The sequence below is a fragment of the Geotrypetes seraphini genome, chromosome 9 (genome assembly GCF_902459505.1).
Source record: "Geotrypetes seraphini chromosome 9, aGeoSer1.1, whole genome shotgun sequence".
NCBI classification, from domain to species: Eukaryota; Metazoa; Chordata; class Amphibia; order Gymnophiona; family Dermophiidae; genus Geotrypetes; species Geotrypetes seraphini.
This window is the reverse complement of record NC_047092.1, coordinates 88095426-88119281: the sequence shown is the minus strand read 5'-3', so window position 1 is coordinate 88119281 and position 23856 is coordinate 88095426. Positions and strand designations below refer to the sequence as shown.

The following is a 23856-nucleotide window of genomic DNA, read 5'->3' as shown; positions in this document are numbered from 1 at the left end:
CTTCTCGGTACTCTGGAAACTTCGCACCATAAAAAAATACTTCGACGACACCTCTTTCTGCCTACTAGTACAATCCTCCATTCTCAGCATACTGGACTACTGCAATATCATTTACTTGAGTTCCACGAAGAAAACCATCAAGAGACTAAAAATGATCCAAAATACCGCCGTCCGTCTCATCTTTGGCCTGAACAAATGGGAACACATCACCCCGTTTTACCATCAACTTCATTGGCTGCCATTCGAATCCAGAGTTCTATTCAAGTTCGCATGCTTCTGCTACAAAACAGTATTTGGTTCATCGCCAAGATACATCAATCTTCACTTCAAACTTAATTGCACCAATAAGAAATCCCGCAGAATTCAGTTGTTCGCCTTCCCCTCTCTAAAACTGTCATCTCAAAAGATTCCTAGACAAAACCTTCGCCTTCCAGGCAGCTAAGCTGAACCCATGGCTAGCCCAAATGGTACTCGAGGCTCCCACATACCTCGGCTTCAGAAAATTACTCAAAACTCACCTATTCTGCGAACAGGACCCTTAACCCCCCCCCCCTACTCCTGCAATAAAACCTCACCCCCCCCCCCTCGCACTGCTCTTCTCCTTCCTTCATGATCTCTTCTCTCTTCCTTACCTTCTATCCTCACCCTCTTCGCTCCTTGCAATTCTGATAAAAAGTTGTAAATCTGCGTGTCATCGCGGATCTTAATTAATTGATGTGAACCGCCTAGAACTCGCTGGGTATGGCGGTATACAAGAATAAATTATTATTATTATACAACATTCTACCACACTTTTAGTGTAGGTTGAGCTCTAAATGTTAAAATTGTTCTGTTTTCTTGCAAATGTTGAATTTGGTTATTTATTTTATTGTATGATAATATGAACAGTTCAGACATGTTTCTCAGGGCGTATCCCCGAATGCCTCCCTCTTCTGTGTCCTCTCCAGGTATAAGTTTGCTTTGTTACGCACTGAGGAATTGAAGGATATCCCAGAGGTAAGAGAGGAGGAGAAAGTATGCAAATGAAACTTACTACAAGAATTCTCGCAAGAAGTTTCAGGAATAGAGCGAGGGTTTACAAGAAGGAAGATTACTGAAGTAAGAGCTTAATCTTTCCTTCCTAAGAATTCCATGAACCACTTTAATACCACTCCATGTAAGCCTAATTTATTCAGTTTGAGTAGTAATAAAGGCTGTCCGAGTGCAGCCAAAATATCAAACTGCAGTAATACGGTCTGTTTACCTTTGCTGAGATTAACTCGATAACAGCAACGATTCTGTGCTATGCATTGCCCTGAAGCCATGTTGTGAATTGATAAAACATCTGTCAGGCTTAAAAAGTTTGATAGTTGTGCACTTACACAGAATTCTAGCAGTTTGCAGGTCAAGGTATTCCAGCCACTGTTCTGAAGTTTTCAACTTTAGTTAATCCAATCCTAAGGCTTTAGGTATGTGGGTCAAGGCAATGGCTGATATTGTTTTTAGATATTTACCCTTTTCCAAACATACATTCACAAAGTCTGTCAACCATAACAGAAACCTATAAGGAGCGTGCTCCAGCATAATAGAAGGGCAGATAACTAAAGCAACAGTATTTGAGATTTTCCTCAGTAGGTTAGAGACATCTTAACATAGAAACATGATGGCCCATCTAATCTGCCCATCCGCAGTAACCATTATCTCTTTCTTTAAGAGATCCCACCCCTTCTTGAACTCAGACACAATCTCTGTCTCCACCACTTCTTCTGGGAGACTGTTCCATGCATCTCCCACCCTTTGATTACTCTGGAGCCTATCACCTCTTAACTTCATCCTATGCCCTCTCTTCTAGAGCTTTCTCCTTTCTCCAACCTTTCCTCTAAAGTGTAGATATATTGAGATCTTGAAGTGAAGTGAAAGAAGGCTATCGGAGCCAAAAAAAACATCCTTTTAAAGAAGGGAAAAAGGATCTAAATGAAGAAAATAAGAAGAAACACAAGCAGTGGCAGGTTGGATGCAAAGCATTGATAAAGACAGCTAAGAAAGAATATGAAGAGAAACTTGCAAAAGAGGCAAAAACTCATAGCAATTTTTTTAGGTACATCAGAAGCAGAAAACCTGTGAGGGAATCTGTGGAATCGTTAGATGATCAAGGAGCAAAAGGGGCGCTCAGGGAGGATAAGGCCATAGCAGAAAGACTGAATGAATTCTTTGCTTCAATCTTTACGGAAGAAGATGTAAGAGATCTTCCTGAACCGGAAATGGTTTTCAAGGGTGATGATGCAGAGGAACTGAAAGAAATCTCGGTGAATCTGGAAGATGTACTAAGCCAAATCGACAAGTTAAAAAGTGATAAATTGCCAGGACCAGATGGTGTGCAGCCCAGGGTACTAAAAGAACTCAAACATGAAATTTGTGACCTGCTGTTAGTGATCTGTAACCTGTTGCTAAAATTATCTATAGTACCTGAAGATTGGAGGGTGGCCAATGTTATGCTGATATTTAAAAAGGGCTCCAGGGGAGATCCGGGAAATTACAGACTGGTAAGCCTCACTTCAGAGCCGGGCAAAATGGTAGAAACGCTTATAAAAAAAATAAAATTGTGGAACACGTAGACAAACATGATTTAATGAGACGGAGTCAGCTTGAGTTCAGCCGAAGGAGATCTTGCCTCACCAATTTACTTGACTTCTTTGAAGGTGTGAATAAACATGTTGATAAAGGGGAGCCAATTGATATAGTGTATCTAGATTTTCTGAAAGTTTTGATAAAGTTACTCACAAGAAGCTCCTGAGAAAATTAGTGTCATGGGATAGGTGACAAAGGGCAGGATTCACTAAACCTCCAAACCGTGCACGATCCGTTTCCTATTGCATGCCGGCTGACTGATTCAGTAAAGGCCTGCATGCAAATGGGGATGATCATTAGCATGCCCCCTACACGCCCCCTACCTACGGCCAGAGCGCACACCCCGACAGTAGTTACAGAAGAAGCAGCCTCCTGTCACTGCTGTCAGGGCTCAGCCTAGCCCAGATCTCTTGCCTGCTCCCGAACTCTCTGCCGCCATTCTCTGCAGCGCAAGCCCGTGGTTTTAAAGGAGGCCTGCACTGCAGAGAATGGCAGCAGAGAGCAGGAGAATCCGGGAGCAAGCAAGAGAGATCTGTCTGACACCCCCCAGGCCCCGATCTCTCCTGCCTGCCCTGCCTCTTGCAGCTAACCCTGAAGTGTTCCCTCTGACGTCGTGACGTCAGAGGGAACGCTTCCAGATCAGCCGCAGGAGGCGCATGGAAGCTGCTGCCCACGGCTTTCAATGAACACTGCAGGAAGATGGAGGAAGGCGCCGGCAAGACAGAAAACACCGCATCACCCTCGAGCGTGAGCGGGGCCGCATGCGTCTTGCAGAGAGAAGCCCATCCAGTGGTTTCTAGTCCCGAAGGGCGGCGCGGAGTTCATTCATTCTCACCACCACTTTCCCTCCCTCCCCTCCTTCTGTACAGCTCATAGATTTGAGGGAACTTCAGGGACTATGCCCTCTTTTCTCCAGTCTCATAATGATCCAAGATCTTCCCCTGTGCTAAAATAATCTTTAAAATCAACGGGCTTAGGAACTGGGAGTTAAAGACACCAGCAGCAGTAGCCCTTCAGGAGAAGGCAGAGAGGGCTGGGGGCAGCAGTGAAGGAGACAGAATGAAGGGAAAGATAAAAGGGAGCATGAGCCTTAAGATGGAAGAATGGAGGGAGTGAAGGAAAGAGATGCAGAGGTGAGGGAGATAACAGAAAGGGAGAATTGGGTGTCAGAGAGGGAAAGAGATGGTGCAACTGTGGAGAGAGAAGGGGAAGAACATACTGGGCCGAGGAAGCCTCCTGGACTTTTTTTTTTTTTAAGTATAGAGGGGGAGGGTATTAAAAGAAGTGCTAGATTGGATGTGGGGAGAGAGCTTATAGGGCCAGAAACAGATGACAGAGAGATGATGGCCAGAAACAGGGCAGAGATTTGGTGGGCAATAGTCTGAAGGGAGAAAAGTTGGACCTGGGGTGGTGTGGAGGAAGAGGGAAAGAGATACTTGAAGGGAGAACTGTTGGGAAGAGAAAGGGAGAAATGGTGGACCTAGGGAAGGCAGGCAGGCAGGGGGAGAGATGGGATGGGGGCAGTTGGAAAGAGAAAGGGAGAGAAGCTGGATATGGGGATGGAAGGCAGAGAGATACAGCATCTCTCTTTTTTTCCCCCTCCATTCCATTGTTCAGCATCAAAGGGGGGGAGGGAAGAAGAAAAACAGAAAAGAGAGGGAGCAAAATGTTGGACCATGGGGATAGAGGAGCAGAGATGCACCCATAGGAGGGCAGGAGGGAAGAGAGCTGGGATAAGAAGATGCTAGGAGATAGAAAGAAAAGGACAGGGAATTATAGCCTGACCAGAGGAGAGATGGAGGGGATTCTTAAAGTGGTGAGCCAGGTGGATGAGGTCAAAAGGGAGATGACAAGATGAGTGACAAAGCAGTGAGTACAGTGGTAGAAATGTGGTAATGGGGAGTAGACAGCAGGAAATAGGAGGCTGGGAAATGGGAGAGTTAGGAACTGAGAGAAGATGGAGAATTAAGAGGTAGATGAACATTTAAAAAGAAGAAGGGTGAGAAAGAAGGCAAGATTTGAGTGGACAGAGGCAAAAAAGAAAAGAAAAAGTTAAGAAAGCTGAAAAGGAAAAATCAATACATTGGAGACAGGCATAAGAAGGAAATGGAACGAGAGAAGAGGAGAAAAAAATGGACAGCAGACACTGGAAAGAGAATTAGTTGAAGACAGACAAAAAGCAGAAAGAGAAACTGGGACCAAGATGATGAAAAAACAAAACATCCAGACAACAAGATAGAAAAAAAATGGTTTTATTTTGAATTTATTAACTGGAATATGTTAGCTTTGGGATATGTGCATCACAATTATTTTTGTATTCAGTGGCGTAGTCATATACAGCTGATTTGGGGGAGGGACTGGAGCCCATAATTAGAGGATGGGCACCAAAGTTTCTCCCTGCCTGAGTTCTATTTACAAATACTTGAGCTAGTGGAGATTCCCAAACCTTGCCAACTAGAGACATCTTCCTCCAGTCTTGCAACCCCAAATCTCCAAGCTTTGCAGCCAATGGCAATATCTTCAAGCTGCCACTGCTTTCATGCATGCATGAATGCCAAGGGGGGGCAGGGAGGAAGGAAGGCAGCCACTTTGCAATACTGCTGCCAGCTGCAGAATTTGGGAAGTTGGAGGGGAGGAGGTGGCCCTTGGTGAGGCTTGGGGATCCCTACTAGCTACAGCAGGGGAGATACTCATTTTGAGGGAGCCTAAGCTCAAAGTGGGAGGCCCAAAAAAGCAGTAATATTTACCCTGATTATAACGATTCTCCATGTGCGCTGCTGACAACTGATTCAGCATCCCTGCTCTAATGAGGCTCATCTCTGAAGAGGCTCACCGTAACTGTAATAGAAGTGAATGGGAGAACCAGGAGCATGCATCCCTGCTCATAAGAATGGGGATGCGGAAGCCTGTGGCTGTTCCCACTGTAAGCGGTACACGTGGAGGGATCACTCAGTCAGGGTAAGTATTACTGCTTTTTTGGGTTCCTCTCCACAGTGTCCCTTTAATGAAGGTTTATTATTAGATACGTACATCTTCTATATTAGTGATTGCAAATTTGGGACCTGCTCAACCTTTTTTTTTTTTTTTGCTCATCGGCTAGTGTTAGTGTTTGTGCAGCCCCAGAAAAAATTTGTTTGGCCATTGCGGCCCAGGGAAGCCAAAAGGTTGGACACCCCTGTGCTTAATCATCTCTCCCCTTCAATCTGTTCAAAACTCCGCTGCACACCTCCTCTTCCTTCAATGTCACTATGCCCACATTAACCCTCTCGTCAAGTCACTTCATTGGCTCCCTATCTGTTTCCACATACACTTCAAACTCCTCTTACTGACCTACAAGTATATTCAGTCAGCAGCTCCTCAGTATCTCCTCTCTCTTCCCACACTTCCCTCCAGGCCCTCTGCTCATCAAATAAGTCTCTCTTATAGGTCTTCTCCTATACAGCCAACTCCATACTCCGTCCCTTGTACCTTGTTGCACCGTATGCCTGGAAAAAACTGCCTGACTCGATACAAGCTCTGTCTCTGGCAATATTCAAATCCAGAATCAAAGCCCACTTCTATGAAGCTGCTTACAATTCCAAACTCCAACCCACCTTCTAAGCACTAATATCTGTCTTATCATTCTCTCTGTAATTCTCCCACCTGAGCACAATGTATTGTTGCACCTTCTTGTCCAGTTAGCCTGTTTTGACTAGTTTATAAGCTCTTTTCAGCAGAGATGATCTATGTTTTGATGTATAGTGCTGCCTTAGTATTCTCACCTACTACTACTACTACTACTAATTTCTTTAGTGCTACTAGACAAACACCCTGCCTGTCCTCAGAGAAAGCGAAGATGTTTACCTGTAGCAAATGTTCTCCAAGGACAGCAGGTCAGGTATTCTCACATACCGTCCCACCTCCCCCAGGAATTATATTCCTACAGTTATAATATTCTACTGAAGAACCTGCACTTATATGTCAGGCAGGAAGGTATCGATATGCGTGGTATGATGCTGTTAGAATTTTCTACTTTCTATATATACTAGTCAGCATTCGCACTGGGCTCTGTCAGATGATGATATCCAGCTGTGAGAATATTTGACCTACTGTCTTTGGAGAACACCTCCTTCAGGTAAGCATCTTCACTTTTTCTACCTTTGTTATCTCAACATTTTAATTTTCCATTTGATTTTCTGCCTTTCCAGGGTCGCCTATTTGAAATCTCTTCACTCTCCATGGCTGCTATCATCTTCTCTGTGTGTCCCTTCCCCTTGTGATCAACAATACCCCTCTGTGTTCCTATCCCACACCTTTTCTAGTTTTGCTCTATATCTCTATTCTTACTCCATGTCAAGCATCTCTTAGCTGTGCCTTGTCCCTCCCCCCTCTCTCTTTCCTACCTCCCACACCCCAGGTTCAACACCTCTCTCTCTCTGTCCCTCGCCTCCTTTTTTTTTTGTTTTGTTTTTTTTTTACTTTTTTTTATTAGCACAGTAACAAATGCAGACTTAAACAGCCCACAACATAGACCCAGTCCACTGAGTGACTCCTAGTAACGCCTTTACAGTTAAACAGCTTAAGGTATTTTACTACAGGTATCCAGAAAGTTTAATTAAAACCTTTAATCTTTTCACAAGAAAGCCGAGTGGGTTCTAAAATAAAGAAACATATCTTACTAATTCTTGCTTCCCACACAATGCCAGGTATCCACTTCTCTATATTACTTGGGATGACAGCATTGATAAAATGTATTATTAATAATACTCTCCTCCAGCATTTCTCCTCCTTTATTCCACCTCCAACTCCCAATCCAGTCTCTCTCTATCACTCCTCTTTAAAATTGTTGCTAAGTATGGAGGAAGTGATGTCACTCAATAAATGGTTGCTTAAATTTTTTGCTCTGCTTTACCTCCATGAATTTTAGCAATTTCCCAAGTGTCAATGTAGCGACCCCCATGGTGGTTAGCAATAACAGAGTCAGGAAAGTAGTTCTACTACTACTACTATTTATTTTTCTAAAGCGCTGAAAGATGTACGCAGCACTGTACTTTTTAACAAATAGACGGTCCCTGCTCAGAAGAGCTTACAATCTAATTTAGGCAGGACATTTCAGGTTGGGGAGATTATGGAAGATGAAATGATACAGTGGGTATAGGTATCTGACAGCAGTAAGTGGGAGTTAGGAGTTGAAGACAGATTCAAAAAGTGGACTTTTAGCTTGGATTTGAATGCTGCTAGGGAGGGAGCACGACATATTGATTCAGGCAGCCTGTTCCAAGCATACGGCGCCGCAAGAAAGAAGGGACGGAGTCTAGAGTTGGCAGTGGAAGAGAAGGGCACAGATAAGAAGGGCTTGCCCAATGAACAGAGATCATGGGGAGGGCATAGGGGGAGATAAGTGAAAGTTTCAAGTTTATTATAACATTTGATTAATCGCTTATTCCGAATTCTAAGCGATGTACAAAGTAATAAAATTACAAAAGTACAAAATAAGGGGAGACAAACTTAAAAGAAATGTATCATAGCTACTTATACATAATAATGATTAAAATTACAAATATAAACAACAAGTTTTGTAGCTACTAATACATAATAAATTAAGATAGACATACATTGATAAAAAAAGAAACAAGAGGAAAACTCGGGATGAAATACAATTTAGATATAAAAGTAGAACAATAAAGGTAAAAACAATAGGATGGGGAATAAAAAATGATAGAAGTAGTAAAGAAAAAAAGTTTCAGAGCCAAAAGCAGTTCAATTAAACATTGAATGCATCTTGAAAAAGAAGACTTTAATTTAAATATTCCAAGATTCTTTTCATCTCTTAGGTGAATTGGAAGAGAATTCCAAGATTGAGGAGCCGTGACAGAAAAAATAGTCTGCCGCCTTGTGTTAATTACTTTAAGAGAGGGAATGACCAACAAATTTTGGTCAGTTGACCTCAGAAGTCTAGGCGATGTGTACGGAATTAAAACCCTATAAATAAAGGCTGGGGTTTTAGATGCCAGAGATTTAAAAGTGAGAAGGCATAGTTTATACATAATGCGGTGAGTGACAGGAAGCCAATGAGCTTTCTCAAGTAAGGGAGAGACATGATCTAATTTTTTGGCTTTCGTAATGAGTTTAATTGAGGCATTCTGAATAATTTACAGACGTCTAATTTCCTTTTGAGAAAGTCCTTTAAACAGAGCATTACAGTAGTCAATTTTAGAAATGACTAGTGAGTGAACTAGAATATTTAGAGATTTTGAACATAAGAATTTAGATATAGAACGAATTTGACGTAACCTATAAAAAGTGGTTTTGACTACATGACTAATATGGTCGTGATAAGATAATTTATCGTCAAAAATTATTCCCAAGATCCTGATTTTATGAACTAAATTCAAGGAAATGCCCTTAATGGTAATTGGGGAAGAAAGTTTAAGACTGTCTTTCCAAGGAAAGAGCATAATGTTTGTTTTTTCAATGTTAAGGGCTAATCTATTTGTGTCAAGCCATTGGTGAATTTGCTCAAGTTTTCCGTTTATGGCTGAGATTTCACAGGAATTATTGGGATCAAGAGGGTGTAATAATTGAATGTCGTCTGCGTAAGCGAATACGGAAAAGCCAATAGATTGACAGAGAGATAGTGGGGGGGCTTCAGAGCGAATGCACTTGTAAGTCAGCAAGAGGAGTTTAAATTGTATTCGGAGATGGATGGGGAGCCAATGAAGTGACTTGAGAGGTGTAATGTGAGAATAGCGGCTCTCATGGAATATGAGTTACACAGCAGAATTTTGAATGAATTGAAGAGGCAAGAGATGGGCAGCGGGAGACCCGAGAGATGTAAGTTGCAGTAGTCTTAAGTGCGAGTTGATGAGAGTGTGGACAAGGGTTTTGGTCGTGTGATCAGAGAGAAGAGGACAGATTTTGGTAATATTATAGAGGAGGAAGCAACAGGATTTGGTGGTTTGTTGGATCTGATGGTTTGTTGGATCTGAGCAGAGGAGGAGAGATAGGAGTCAAGCCGACGAGACAGGAAGGAGGATAGCATTATCCACTGAAATAGAGAATGTTGGGAGGGGGCAGGTGAGATAAGGAGTTCAGTTTTAGCCATATTCAGTTTGAGATGGCGGCGAGACATCCAAGCGGTAATGTCGGACAGGCAGGCTGAAATTCAGGCCTGAACTCCCATAGAGATATCCAGCATGGAGAGGTATATCCGGGAAAGCAGTTCTTCTAATTTAGTAATAGTTTCAAACTTCGGGTGATTGACCTGCGGCAGGCCAAGTTAACGTGAAAGTAACAACATGGCAGTGGTTACCACATTTATAGGGTATACAGATGCTGTAGTTTCTGAGCTCTGTGTAGCAACAATTGTGGAGCTGCAGCAGTCGATAGTTGACATCAAGGGGAAATTAAAAGCAGCCCGGGAGGTAGCTCTAACCCAGGGGTAGGGAACTCTGGTCCTCGAAAGCCGTATTCCAGTTGGGTTTTCAGGATTTCCCCAATGAATATGCATTGAAAGCAGTGCATGCAAATAGATCTCATGCATATTCATTGGGGAAATTCTGAAAACCTGACTGGAATACGGCTCTCGAGGACCGGAGTTCCCTACCCCTGTTCTGTACTGTGCCACACATGAATTCATTGATCTAACTAATTTTAAGTGAACTGAAGATAGATGTTGAATTAACAACAAATGGATACCAGTTAGGTATCTTTTTGAGAAGGTAGCAAGATTTGGGTGGTTTGTTTAATGGAAGTCACATATTTAACCATTTGTCTTGAATTTTCACTTTAGAGATGAGCATGAAGATTTTAAAGAAGAGATGAAACGAATTAGGAAACTGCGTGGAAAAGGACACCCAAAAAAAGGAGAGGGAAAGAGAGCTACTAAGAAGAAGTAATGCTGTCCAGGAAAATTAAACTGTTCTGTTGAATAATAAAAAAAACCCTGGAGACCTCATTGTTTATCGCCGGCAGTTACTGCTCACTCTGTGTGTGACAGATGACATTTACATAGAATCTGAGTTGAACTGAAATTTGACATGATTCTCTATGCAAAAATGGCAAAATCCAAGTTTTTTAAAATTTGATATACTGCTTTAAAAATTGTCAAAGCGTTGTACATTACATTAAAAAAGTATATTCAAATATATTTTATTGAGCTCAACAAAACCATCAAACATGAAACAAACCAAGAACATGTAAGCTCAGCATTTTAGAGAACAAAACCCATCCCCACAGAGAAAAAACATTAAAAAAGTATAAAAAATGGGAAAATATAATTAATACTTTAGACAAATTCAAGACAAACTGAAACAAGGAAAAAAAGGTAGAACTACAATCATTTATAGGAAAGAGGGAGAAAAGGATAGCACAATTGGAAAGGGGAGCTATGCTCTTCCTTATTTATTTATTTTCAATAATCAGTGGTCTGGGGTAGACAGGAGGTCGTAAGTCATATGCATCCTTAAGAAAGTTTTTAGATTCATTTTACATTTGTCAGTGTTTTCTTCCTCTTAGATAATGGTAATGAGTTCCAATGTATGGAATGTGTGGCGCAGTGGTATAAGCTACAGCCTCAGCACCCGTGCGTATGGTGTCATAAAAAAGGTGTCTTTATAGAAGGAATATGTAGAAGGTATTGATTACTGGATCTTAAGGTTCTTGGTGAGCAATAAGGGACAAATAATCTATCCATGAAACTTGGTACATGTATAATTTTTGTTTTAAATATTAACAGTAAAATTTTATAGGTGATTTTGTGGGTTATAGGAAGCCAATGTGAAAGAAGAGTTCCGTTTTTCTATCCAACAGAATGTTCTTTGCTGTTGCATTTATAGTATACCAAATAATGACACAAAAAAAATCAGTACATTATAAACTAGGAACTGGGAGTATGCCTTGTCCTCTGCCAATGGGGCTTGACACAATGTGGTATAGCAGGCATGTACAACAAAAGAAGCCACAGCTGCCGCCTTTATACCCAAAAGACCTAAGGACAGGGCCTCAAATTGTCTTTTGTGTACTAAACCCACTCTGTGGTCTTGCACATCCTTTAAAAGTACTCCTTCACTAGGCAGTGAAGTACGTTTAGTCATTTGTGCTACCAATGCATCCATTTCAGGTGAGATAAACAGTTGCTGAAATCCAAAGCCATCGGATACATCTGTGTAAAAGTCCTGATAACTCGCAAGGGGCCTTCAGGAGTCTCCCAGTGCTCTGTCAACATCTTGGCAATATCTGGATGTGAAAGACAAACTGCGGTCCAAGCCTTAGAACTGCTCATAACTGCAATGATTCTTTAAATACCTGTATCAAGGATTCTTTAAATACCTGTAGCAATGCCGCCGGCTTTAAAAGGTGGTCTTCCCCCTGATTCAGGGCTGCCAAAGACTCCTGGCTGGTGATCATAAGAACATAAGAAATGCCTTCACCGGCTCAGACCGAAGTCCATCTTGTCCGGTGATCCGCGTACGCGGTGGCCCATTTAAGTACACCTTTTGGGAAACCCGGATTTCCGTATCCCTCAATATGGTTTTCAAGAAGATGTGCATCCAACTTGCGCTTGAAACCCAGAACAGTAGTCTCCGCCACAACCTCCTCCGGGAGAGCATTCCAAGCTCCAACCACTCGTTGTGAGAAACAGAACTTCCTGACGTTTGTCCTGAACCTGCTGCCACTCAATTTCAGGCTGTGACCCCGTGTCCGTGTGACTTCCGAAAATGTTAACAATGCTGCTTCCTGGTCTATTTTATCAAATCCTTTTAATATTTTAAAAGTCTCTATCAAATCCCCTCGCAGTCTTCTCTTCTCTAGGGCGAACAGTCCCAGTTTTCTGAGACGTTCCTCGTAGCTCAAATTCTCCATTTGACTAGTTTCCCATCTGAACCCCTGCATCCTTCAAAACCAAGGATTCAGATTGAGGTATTAAAGGCATAAACTGATTCCCATTCTTGTACAATCCCTCTGGAGGCTGAACTAAAGGGTTCTTGTATGTCTGATAGCTTATGTTGCAGGTTAACTAAAAGATGATCCCTCCCCTTTGGGCTACCTGCCCGGGCGCTTCCTGTCTTGATCAGTTTTGATCCTACAGCTTCTCTGCATGGTTGAAAATCAGTTAATTCTGCTTGTGATTTGTGTTCATTTCTTAGTCCTTTTTTGATTTATTTCACAGATTTGCCCACGTGCTGCGGATCAACTCTGTGCGAGTGATCCTTTGGCGGGAGATCGCAGACATTTTAAATTTTGTCTGCTTCTGGAGGGTGAGTAAGCCTGAAACTGCAGTAAGCCCTCTGGACAGCCTGCAGATTGGATTGGGTCTCCAGGATGGGGAGCCATCTCTTCCCCTGGTTCGTCCGCAAAAGGGTAGAGCGCAGGCTGCTGCGGTTCTGAGGAGGTATGCCGGGATTGGAACCACACCGCGTGTCTTCCCTGATTTCCCTGAGGGGGTCCTGGTGGTCGTGATCTGAGGTGAAAGGGAAGGTAAGGCGGCCAGAAGACCTGAAAAATCGGGGGGGGGGGGGCAGCTTTTGGCCTTCCTTTCAGAATGGCTAAAGATAACCTTGGACCAGTGGGTCCTACAGGTTTTCAAGGACGGTCTTTGATTGCAGTTCTTCCGGCCGCCGCCGAACTTCTTCCTGTCCTCTCCCAAGGGAAATCCGGACAGGGCCAGCAAGGTGCGCCGGTTACTGGATTTGGTGGCCATAGAGCCAGTCCCACAGGATGGCTTGGGCTCCGGGAGATACTCGATTTACTTTATTGTGCCAAAGAAGGACTCCGACGATTGCAGACCAATTCTGGACCTGAAAGCAGTGAACACATTCTGGCGAATTCCGCGTTCCGGATGGAAACTGTGAGTTCTGTCATAGCAGCAGTGGCACCCAGGGAGTTTTTGACTTGGATCTCACAGAAGCGTATCTCCACATCCTGATATTCCCAGATCATCGGAGGTTCCTGAGGTTTCATGTTCTCTGGGGGCATTTCCAGTTCGCGGCGCTCCCTTTCGGTTTGGCATCGGCGCCCAGGTCTTTTCCCAAGATCATGTTGGTGGTGGCTGCCCATCTGCGATCTCTGAGTGTGCTCATGCATCCATACCTTGACGACTGATCAGAGCTCCCTCGTCGGCGTAGGGCTGCTCGGCGGTTTGCCAAGTGGTGTCTTTGCTGGAACGTCTCGGATGGGTAATTAATCTAAAGATGAGTCGACTTGAGCTGACCTAGGACTTGGAGTGCCTGGGAATCCAGTTCCATATGGCCTTGGAAGTGCCTGCAGGTGTTGGTTCTCATGGTGGTGACCATAGAGGTGATTCCATGGGCAAGAGCTCGCCTGCATCCTCTTCAGTTTTTGCTTCTGACGCAATGTAATCCCCAGAGAGATGCGCTGAGGATGAGGCTGCCTTGGAAGCGGTGCGCAGCAGTATGATGTGGTGGTTGAACTCAGTTACTCTGACCAAAGGGTCTTGGATTGGGTGACCCTGACTACAGACGCGTGTCTATCCGGTTGGGGAGCAGTTTGCATGTCCATCTCGGTCCAGGGCCACTAAATGTCGAGGGAGAGGAAATGGTCGATCAATTGACTGGAGCTACAAGCGATCCAGTTAGCTCTGCTAAGATTCCAAGAGAGTCTCCACCGGAAGGCTGTCCGTGTGTTCTCAATGCGACAGCTGTTGCCTATGTCAACCGTCAAGGGGGCACGAGGGTCCCATGCTGGGATTGGATGCTCGGATGCTCTTTGCTTGGGCGGAGCGTCATCTCTTGACTTTATCCGCGGCTCATGTGGCCGGCGTAGACAACATTCAGGCAGACTTTCTCAGTCGTCAGACTCTGGTCCAGGGAGAATGGTCCCTGTCAGGGCTGATCTTCGAAGTGATAGTGAGCCGCTGGGGTCGTCCCACCTTCAATCTGATGGTGTCATCAATGAACAGAAAGGCAGATTCTTCAGTCGCAGATGAGAGGTCAGCAGCGAAGGACTCGATGCTCTGGTTCAACCTTGGCCCACAGGGGAACTTCTATACATCTTTCCACCGTGGCCCATGATAGGGCGTGTGCTGCGCTGAGTGTCCTTGTAGCTCCGGATTGGCCCAGAAAACCTTGATACACCGACCTTGTGAGGTTGAACTCTGAAAGAGGTCTGCATCTTCCTTACTATCGGAGGTTGCTCACACAGGGCCTGATTGCACTTCAAGATCAGGACCGCTTTGGTCTTACAGCCTGGCACTTGAGCGGGCAGCCTTGACAGCCAGGGTTTATTCCTCTGCAGTTGTTGCCACACTCCTGCAGAGCAAGCGTAAATCGACGGTATCGGCCTATGCGAAAGCCTGGAGGTGTTTTCAGGATTGGTTTGCAGGGATTCAGGTGGACCCCTTAGTACCATTGGTGGCTCATGTTCTGGACTTCCTGCAGGATGGCCTTAGGAACAGTCTGGCGGTCTCTTCTCTGCGTGTTCAGATTGCGGGACTCTCTTGTTTAGGTCCCTCTTCATTCAGGGGCTCCCTGGCTTCTCACCCGGATGTTGTCCGGATCTTGAGGGGGTCAGGAGGCTGAGGCCTCCCTTGCGCCTGCCTTGCTCGTCCTGGAATTTGGTCCAACTTTTCCGCAAACATCTGAAGACCTGGCTATTCTCAAAAATCTGATACTTACTCCATCCCCAACATTCTAAGCCCTCTAAAACTCTTCATACCTGGACCTCTAACCCTTCATTGTAGTTCCTTTCTATCCCTTCTCCTGTAAACCGTGCCGAGCTCTACGAATGTGGAGATGATGCGGTATACAAACCTAAGATTTAGTTTAGTTTAGTTTAGTCCTACACTCCCTGACTCCACTCTATGATCTCCTGGATGGGATCTCTCTGAAAGATCTTACCATTAAGACCATCTTCCTAGTGGCAGTCACATCGGGAAGGCGAGTGGCAGAGCTTCAGACTTTGTCTTGCAGAGATCCTATTTCATCGCATCATGGAGTCTACAGTAATTTTGAGGACTGTGCCTTTTTTTCTTCCGAAAGTAGTTTCCACTTTCCACGTCAACCAGGAAGTTCATTTGCCTTTGTTCCTTCGGGTTCCAAGTCTCAGGACTGTGTTTTGCAGTCTCGGGATGTGCGGCGTCTCCTTTTGAGATACCTTGAGGCCATTAACGACTGTTGTCTGTCAGACCATGTTTGTCCTGGCAGGCCCCACGCGTTGGGGTCAGCCCACTTCCAAGGCTACCATTTCACGCTGGATACATGCGGCCATTTCTGTGGCCTATGTGGTGTCAGAGAAGAAGCCTCCCCTTGGGGTGAAGGCTCACTCTACCAGAGGAATGGTTTCCTCGAGGGCTGAATCTCATGCGGTCTTGCCTGAAGAGATTTGTCAGGCAGCCTCGTGGGCTTCCTTCATACCTTTTCCAGGTTTTACCGGCTTGATGTGGCGGCTTAGGGTAATACGGCCTTTGGCGCTTCTCGCAGCGGGCTCATCAGGCCCCCCCCCCCCCCCCCCGAGATTTGGGACTGCTTTGATACGTCCCTCTAGTTCAACCTCCAGAGGGATTGTACAAGAATGAAAGATTAGGTTTCTTATCTCTGCTAATCTTCCTTCTTGCAAATCTCCTCTGGAGGCTGAACTCCTTCCCATCTGTTTTGTCCAATTTGCAGGTCACCTCTTCAGTAACTGGTAAGTTGGATTTCTTTCTTTGACCAGCCTCACTAAGAATTACATGCATATTCTCCTTAGTAAGGTTTAAGGGTTGGTGGGGTTCCCGGCAGTGTGCCCCTTCTGATCTTCAGGCTGTGTCTGCAGTCCAGGAATTTCCTGGGTTTTGCAGTTTATAATGTTTACAATGTTTACAGTTTATAATGTTTACATTTGATTCCAGTTGGCCTTTTTTGGCCGTAGTTTTTAGTATAATTTCTTGAGCAGAATTGACTAGTAGCAGAAGTTCCCGCGTCCTCTCTCTTTTCTTCGGTTTCCTGTTGTCATAGATCTACATGCCTTTTCTACTAACTGAGCAAGACAGGAAGCTCCTGGGCAGGTAACCCAAAGGAGAGAGATCATCTTTTAGTTACCCTGCAGCAAAAGCTATCAGACATACAAGAACCCTCTAGTTAGCCTCCAGAGGAGATTTACAAGAAGAAAGATTAGCAGAGGTAAGAAACCTAATCTTTCATTCATCCCAGTTCTGGAGAGGGCAAACTCACATGCGCAATCACAGATGTGACCGCAGATGGTGCCAGCATTACTCAAGAAGAATTCAAATAAGCTTCGAACATTAAACTCATAGAAACAGGAGTGAATGCCTGAACAGGAAGCTTTTAGAACTCCGGCAGGGACCCACAGGCATCTGCACTTCACTGAATCCACCAAGTCGCTGAGGACTAGGGTTACCATATGATTTCAGAAAAAGGAGGATGGATTGAGAGATCTAGGTTTTACTTCTGCTGAAAGCAATGGAAGTAAGGACACATAACCCCTCAAGCCACGTGGTAACGGCCCCGAAGCCCATAGAGATCTAAAAGGCTTAGGGGCTGTTGCCGCGGGGCTTTGTAGAAGAGGGGGATAGAGGCATCTAGGCTTTACTTCCATTGAAAGCAATGGAAGTAAAACCCGAATGTCTCAATCCATCCTCCTTTTTCTGAAACCATATGGTAACCTTACTGTGGTCTCTAAGAGGGATTTTTAACCCACAAACCAAACTGCTTATGACTGGGACGCCCTATTTTTCTCACTAAAGAGTGCTCCAATGAGCTCATTCTTCAAAGAGATGCATTTAGCATACAAAGCACATGCAAATATATATATATTGCATAGATGACTTAATTTGCAAAAGGGTAAAAACTGAAAAACCAGATATAGATCTTAGCATGGCTTCTAGAAACATAGAAATTGACGGCAGAAAAGGGCTATAGCCCATCGAGTCTGCCCATACCAATGACCCACTCCCTGACTTTTACTCCCCTAAAGATCGCACGTGAATATCCCATTTTCTCTTAAAATCTGACACGCTGTTGGCCTCAATCACCTGCTGAGGCAGCTCGTTCCAATGATCGACCACCCTTTCGGTGAAGAAGTACTTCCTAGCATCACCTTGAAATTTCCCTCCCCTGATTTTCAGCGAGTGTCCTCTGGTTACCGAGGGCCCTGTAAGACTGAAGATATCATCTTTCACCTCTATACGCCCCGTGATATACTTAAAGGTCTCAATCATGTCCCCCCTCTCTCTTCTAGTTCATTGCAAATGTAGGTGTGCAGCTGCACCATGGCGACCTCATTGTGAGATCATCAAGGTACACCTAGAAGGTAGAATGGCACAATTAAAATAGGTTATAATACAAAATACTAACTAATGGGAGAGTAAATATAAAGACATGATTTCTTATTAAAAAATATATCGGCAACAAACGAAATCTTTATAGTGAATATCAGAAAAATATATAAAATAATAATGCTCAGTAAAAAACCCTACTAAATACCAGCAGTGGTATTAAATAAGCAGTGTACCACACATCATTGCACCCACCCTGCCTCCCTAAATATTATATGTCTCAAAGTTAATCAAAATAAACAGAAAAAAGCATGCCACTTATCTTGGTTCAAGGTGGTCTGTGTAGTCGCAAGAGGTGTTCAATTAACTGCTCCACTGTCCGGTAATCCCATAAAATAAAATCCCCTCAATGAAAATAGTGTCCAAAAGAAGTAAGTGCCAAGAAAATTAAAAAAAAAAGTCAAAAAACAAATATCAAAGCTTCATCAATACTCATAATCCATTCTATATAGAACTCATCTGTAAGTAGATATCTTCTTCAACACAGATCGTGTTTTGTTTTAACTTTGTCAAGAAGATCACCGATCTGAGGAATATTCACCGATCTGAGCAGTATTATTCATAATTTCAAAACTCAAATATAAAAACAACCTAATGAAAAAATAACAATCATTTTTGTAGCTACTATGCTGGGAAGAAGAGGAAAGCAGCGTCAAAAGACATTAAAGTTTAAATAACGTCAGCTAAGGTACTCAGTAAAAGCACCTGTTGACTAAACCATTGTAGTAAAAAAAATTCACTGTAATGGATTTTCTGTCATAATGTTACCCATTCAATCTCTTTATTAAGTCCTATAGGAGTCATAGTCTGCCATGAAAAAATCAGCCATTTTGAAGTGGTACGTCAACCATTTTGAGGTGTCAGCCAAGTTGGTTTATTACACGAACGTGTTTGAATATTTAGATGTGGCAAGATGAAATTAATTTCCCCTGATGTAGCCTGGGACAAGGCGAAACAGGTACTTTCTGTCGAGAAGGGAAGCAGCAGTTCTGAAAAAAGAAAAAGAAGCTGGCTGCAAAAGTGTCTGAGAGATGTTTGAAGATAAGTTTGCCTTGTTTTTTTCATATCACATGTCATTAGACCCATTTATAAGAACTGAAATTAGTTTTGCCTCCAGACTGTTGCCATTGTTGCTACGTTTTGGCGGATTCAACCTCATACTCCTCTATATATAATTATGAGAAAAGAAAGTGAATTTTGAAATTTACAAGAAAGAATGAAGCGAAGAATGAAAGACTGATGATATAGATGTATGGAGTTTTTTCAGACCAGTGATGATACGGATGGCTTAGGGTACTGTGTAGTCCTGGCTGTCCGTGTATGAGGTCTGTTTTCTCCAGTTTTTTTGTATTCATTTATTTTCTGTCTGGTTTGATTTACTTTTGAAGAGATAGTGTGAATGAGGTTGTTCTGCTGAATCTTTCATACAGTATGTTTCTTTATGAATTTGTGGTTGTTATACACTACTGTACCCAGAAATTATTGGTTTTTTCACATCAGAAAATGAGAAATATCACCACCCCTAGGGAAATTAAGAACATAAGTTGCCTCCGCTTATGGACCAGAGGTCCATCTCGCCCAGCGGTCCGCTCCCGTGGCTGCCCATCAGGCCTATTGCCTGAGCAGTGGTCCCTGACTATTTCTATAACCTATCTCTAGTCCTATCCCTATAACCTACCTCTACTCCTATCTGTACCCCTCAATCCCTTTGTCCTCTAGGAACCTATCCAAACCTTTGAAGCCCTGTAACGTGCTCCTGCCTACCACAGCCTCCGGAAGCGCATTCCATGTATCCACCACCCTCTGGGTGAAAAAGAACTTCTAGCGTTTGTTCTAAACCTGTCCTCTTTCAATTTCTCTGAGTGCCCCCTTGTACTTGTGGTTCCCCATAATTTGAAAAATCTGTCCCTGTCTACTTTTTCTATGCCCTTCAGGATCTTGAAGGTTTCTATCATGTCTCCTCTAAGTCTCCGTTTCTCCAGGGAGAACAGCCCCAACTTTTTTAGTCTGTCAGTATATGAGAGATTTTCCATACCCTTTATCAGCTTAGTTGCTCTTCTCTAAACTCCCTCAAGTACTGCCCTGTCCTTCTTGAGGTATGGCGACCAGTACTGGACACAGTATTCCAGATGCGGGCGCACCATTGCACGATACAGTGGCAGGATGACTTCCTTCGTCCTGGTCGTGATACCCTTTTTAATGATACCCAACATTTTGTTTTTTTTCCTTGAGGCTGTGGCGCACTGTGCCGACGCCTTCAATGTTGTGTCTACCATCACTCCCATAAAACTTTAAATCTTTGGAGTCCATGCTGATGATCTTGCCAGTGCTTCACCAAAGGGGATTCTATTTTGCTGATACAAATGCAGCTAAGATGCTCTGCTATTCTAATCTTTACAGCTCTTTTAGTTTGCCCAGTGTATCAAGTCTGACAAGGGCAAAAAAATGGCATAAATCACGAGTAGAGTTACAATCAGTACTCCCCTTGAGTTGAAATATGATATTGACATTGCCTATCGTAATCTGCCATACATTCATTTCTTATTCTTTTTTCTTCAATTATTTCTTTCACACTGTTTTTCTAAAACTAGGGTTATCCCAGGACAAGCAGGCAGGTATTCTCACTAGTGGGTGATGTCATCCGACAGAGCCCCGATACGAACGTCTCACAAGCATATTTTGCTTGAAGAAACTCAGAAGTTTCGAGATGCCCGCACCGCGCATGCGCCAGTGCCTTCCCGCCCGATGGTCCGGGCGTGTCTCCTCAGTTCTTTTCTTTTCGCGGAGCTGAGAAGTTTTACTTCAATTCTGTGCTGACGGAATTCCCGTTCTTTTGCCTTCTATTGCCGCGGTTTTGAGTTTATTTTGCTCTTTATCGTGTATTTTATTTCTTTGATTTCTTTTTTTTAAAAAAAAAAAATTTTTTCTTCTGGCGATTCGACCGGGTCGGCCGCGTGGCTCAGGCCCCGCTCCTTCGACCTTGCGGCGGAGCTTTTTCGGCCTATGTCCCGGCCAATCACCGGTTTTAAAAAGTGTAGCAAGTGCCAGCACGTGATTTCGCTTACGGACCCGCATCAACGCTGCCTGCAGTGTCTTGGTCCGGAACATTTCCCGAAATCATGCCGGCCTTGTTCCACTCTCACAGCGAGGGCGTTTAAGTGTCGCTGTTTTTGTGGGAGTTGCTGTTTAAGATGGAAGCATCGAAGGAACCTTCAGCTTCGACTTCGGCTGGTGCTTCGCCTGCATCTGCGAAGCCCTCCACCGCTCCTCCTACACCGGGTCTACTGAAACCGGCTTCGTTTGTCCCGATTTCGATCCCGCCTTCGGCGCCGGTGCCTTCCTCCATCTCCTCGGAACAGGTACCGCCTCCTCCCATTCCACCTGTGGTTCTCAAAGTGCCGAAGGCTTCCAAGCAAAAGCACTCGACCACGAAGGAGCGCGAAGACCGTGCAGGAGGACCCCCTTTTGGGGCGGATCCCTCCTTATCGGCTTCGTTGCGGTCCCTTTTGGAGGCTCAGTTTGTCGAGCTCATGCAAACCATGGGACCCAAGTTGATTGCAACGATCCAGGGTGACCTCCCGGTTCCGATTCCGGGGGGCGGACCGCCCTCTCCTCCTCCTCCTCCTCGCCGGTCGCTCTCGCTGCTTGGCGAGGAGGAAAGGCAATTAGCGGCCGGGCCTTCGAGGCGAGCCTCCTTTAGTGACATGCCACCTTTAGAGCCCATAACACCTCCTGATGAAGAGGAGTGGAATCCCTCTTCGGGTAATCGAAGCCCTAGGCATCGCAAATCACAGGAAGAGTTCTTCCGCACGCCTTACCAAGCCTGGACTGCATCTAGAGAGGCGTCGAATCTCCCGCCTCTCCGCTCTACGGCCTCGAGTCCCATCTACTCGCTTGAGGCGTCTGGGGACCGTTCCAAACATCGTCGATCTAGATCCCCTTCCAGGCATCGGGATGGGCATCGATCCAGGCATTCTTCGAGACACTCCTCTCGACACTCTACGATCTCCCCGCAGAAGAAGCTGCCTCGTATGGGGTATTCCTCGTCGGATGTGTCTCCTCCTCCGGGACAGGAGTTCGAGGATCCCTGTGTCTCCTATTCACCTTGTCGGTCGCAGGTCTCTGTGGATCCCGAGGCCTCGACTTCCTCCAGTCCGTCTCGCAGGCCTGTGTTGGCGGACCAGCTGTCCTTTTCGTCTTTCCTCCGGCAAATGGCGGATGACCTGGACATTACCCTGGATTCCGGTTCCCGGTACTCCGAGGAGTACCTCGACACTATGCATTTGCCTAATCCTCCTGCTGAGTGTCTGCGTCTGCCTCTGCACAAGCTCCTCGACCAGACGTTCATGAGGTGTTTTGAAACGCCGTACTCTATTCTTGCTGTCCCTGGCAAATTGGATGCTCGGTACCGCACGGTGCATCACAAGGGATTCGAGGGTCCTCAACTCTCTCATCAGTCCCTCCTGGTCGAATCCTCCCTCAAGAGGTCTCATCCATCTCAGGTGTATGCCTCTGTACCTCCGGGCCGCGAGGGCAGGACCATGGATAAGTTTGGGAGGCGCATATACCAGAACTCGATGATGGCATCCAGAGTTCTCAATTATACTTTTCATTTTGCCACTTATTTGGAGTTCTTCCTGCCTGTGCTTTGGAAGTTTACACCATACATAGAGTCGCAGTCTCGCTTCGAATTTGAGGAAGTGGTGGCCTCGCTATCCCAGCTTCGCCTCCAGTTGATGCAGTCGTCCTACGATGCTTTCGGCCCGAGCTGCCGCCTGTTCTGTGGCTATGCATCGATTGGCCTGGCTTCGGACCATTGACATGGACCCGAACATCCAGGACAGACTTGCCAACGTTCCTTGTGCAGGGGTGGATTTGTTTGACGAGTCCATCGAGACTGTGACGAAGAAACTGTCTGACCATAAAAAATCTTTTCAGTCCATTCTTCGGCCCAAGCCTAAGCCACAACAGTCTCGCCCTTCTAGACCGCCCTTGATCTATCAGCGGCGTTATACTCCGAGGCAGGCTCCAGTTCCGTGTCAACCAGCGAAGAGACAGCCCCCTCAGAAGGCTCAGCAAAAGCCTCAGCCTTCTACTGTCCCCAAGGCTCCTCAGCCTTTTTGACTCTCTCTTAGAGAGCATAACCAACCTCGTTCTGCCTCCTCCTGTTTTTCCCATTGGGGGTCGCCTACATCATTTCTATCCTCGATGGGAGGCTATCACCACCGACCTCTGGGTCCTTACCATCGTCAGGGAAGGGTACGCTCTTCAATTCCATCGGGTCCCTCCAGACCACCCTCCAAGAGAGTATCCTTCCAACTTGACACAGACCGCCCTTCTTCTTCAGGAAGCTCAGGCTTTGCTCCGGCTTCGGGCCATCGAGCCGGTCCCTGTGGACCAACACAACCGGGGGTTTTACTCTCGGTACTTCCTTGTTCCGAAGAAGACGGGCGACCTGAGGCCTATTCTGGACCTCCGGGTCCTCAACAAGTTTCTGGTCAAGGAGAGATTTTGCATGCTGACCCTTGCTTCTCTCTACCCCCTCCTCGAGCAGAAAAGCTGGTTATGCTCTCTAGATCTCAAGGAGGCCTACACTCACATTCCCATTCATCCGGCCTCTCGCAAGTTCCTCAGATTTCGGGTGGGACATCTACATCTGCAGTATCGAGTGCTTCCATTCGGCCTGTCCTCGTCTCCCAGAGTCTTCATGAAGTGTCTGGTGGTAGTGGCCGCTGCACTCCGGAACCAAGGTTTTCAGGTTTTTCCCTACCTCGACGACTGGCTCATCAAGGCCCCCTCGGCTCCGGGAGTCATCTCGGCGACCCTGTCCACGATTCGGTTCCTGCAGAGTTTGGGCTTCGAGATCAACTTCCCCAAATCTCATCTGCAGCCTACCCAGTCTCTCCCCTTCATCGGGGCGGTTCTGGATACCATTCAGCTCAGAGCATTCCTTCCTCCTCAGCGCCTGGATGCTCTTC

The 23856-nt window shown here is 45.1% G+C and overlaps 1 protein-coding gene across 4 annotated transcripts in view; it reads left to right on the top strand.

Annotated features, from left to right (window-relative positions):
• MRPS33 (mitochondrial ribosomal protein S33) overlaps window positions 1–10802 on the top strand; it is a 70928-nt gene extending 60126 nt beyond the window's left edge. For 3 of the 4 annotated variants that reach the window (XM_033957888.1, XM_033957886.1, XM_033957887.1), the window contains exon 3: window positions 10379–10543. In XM_033957888.1, the coding sequence (XP_033813779.1) occupies window positions 10379–10484 (106 nt within the window). In that variant the 3' untranslated portion in view covers window positions 10485–10543. Of the gene's footprint in view, window positions 1–947; window positions 997–10378 lie in introns of all 4 variants that reach the window. The other variant, XM_033957889.1, reaches the window with a different exon arrangement.
• Window positions 10803–23856: the final 13054 nt, after the last annotated feature.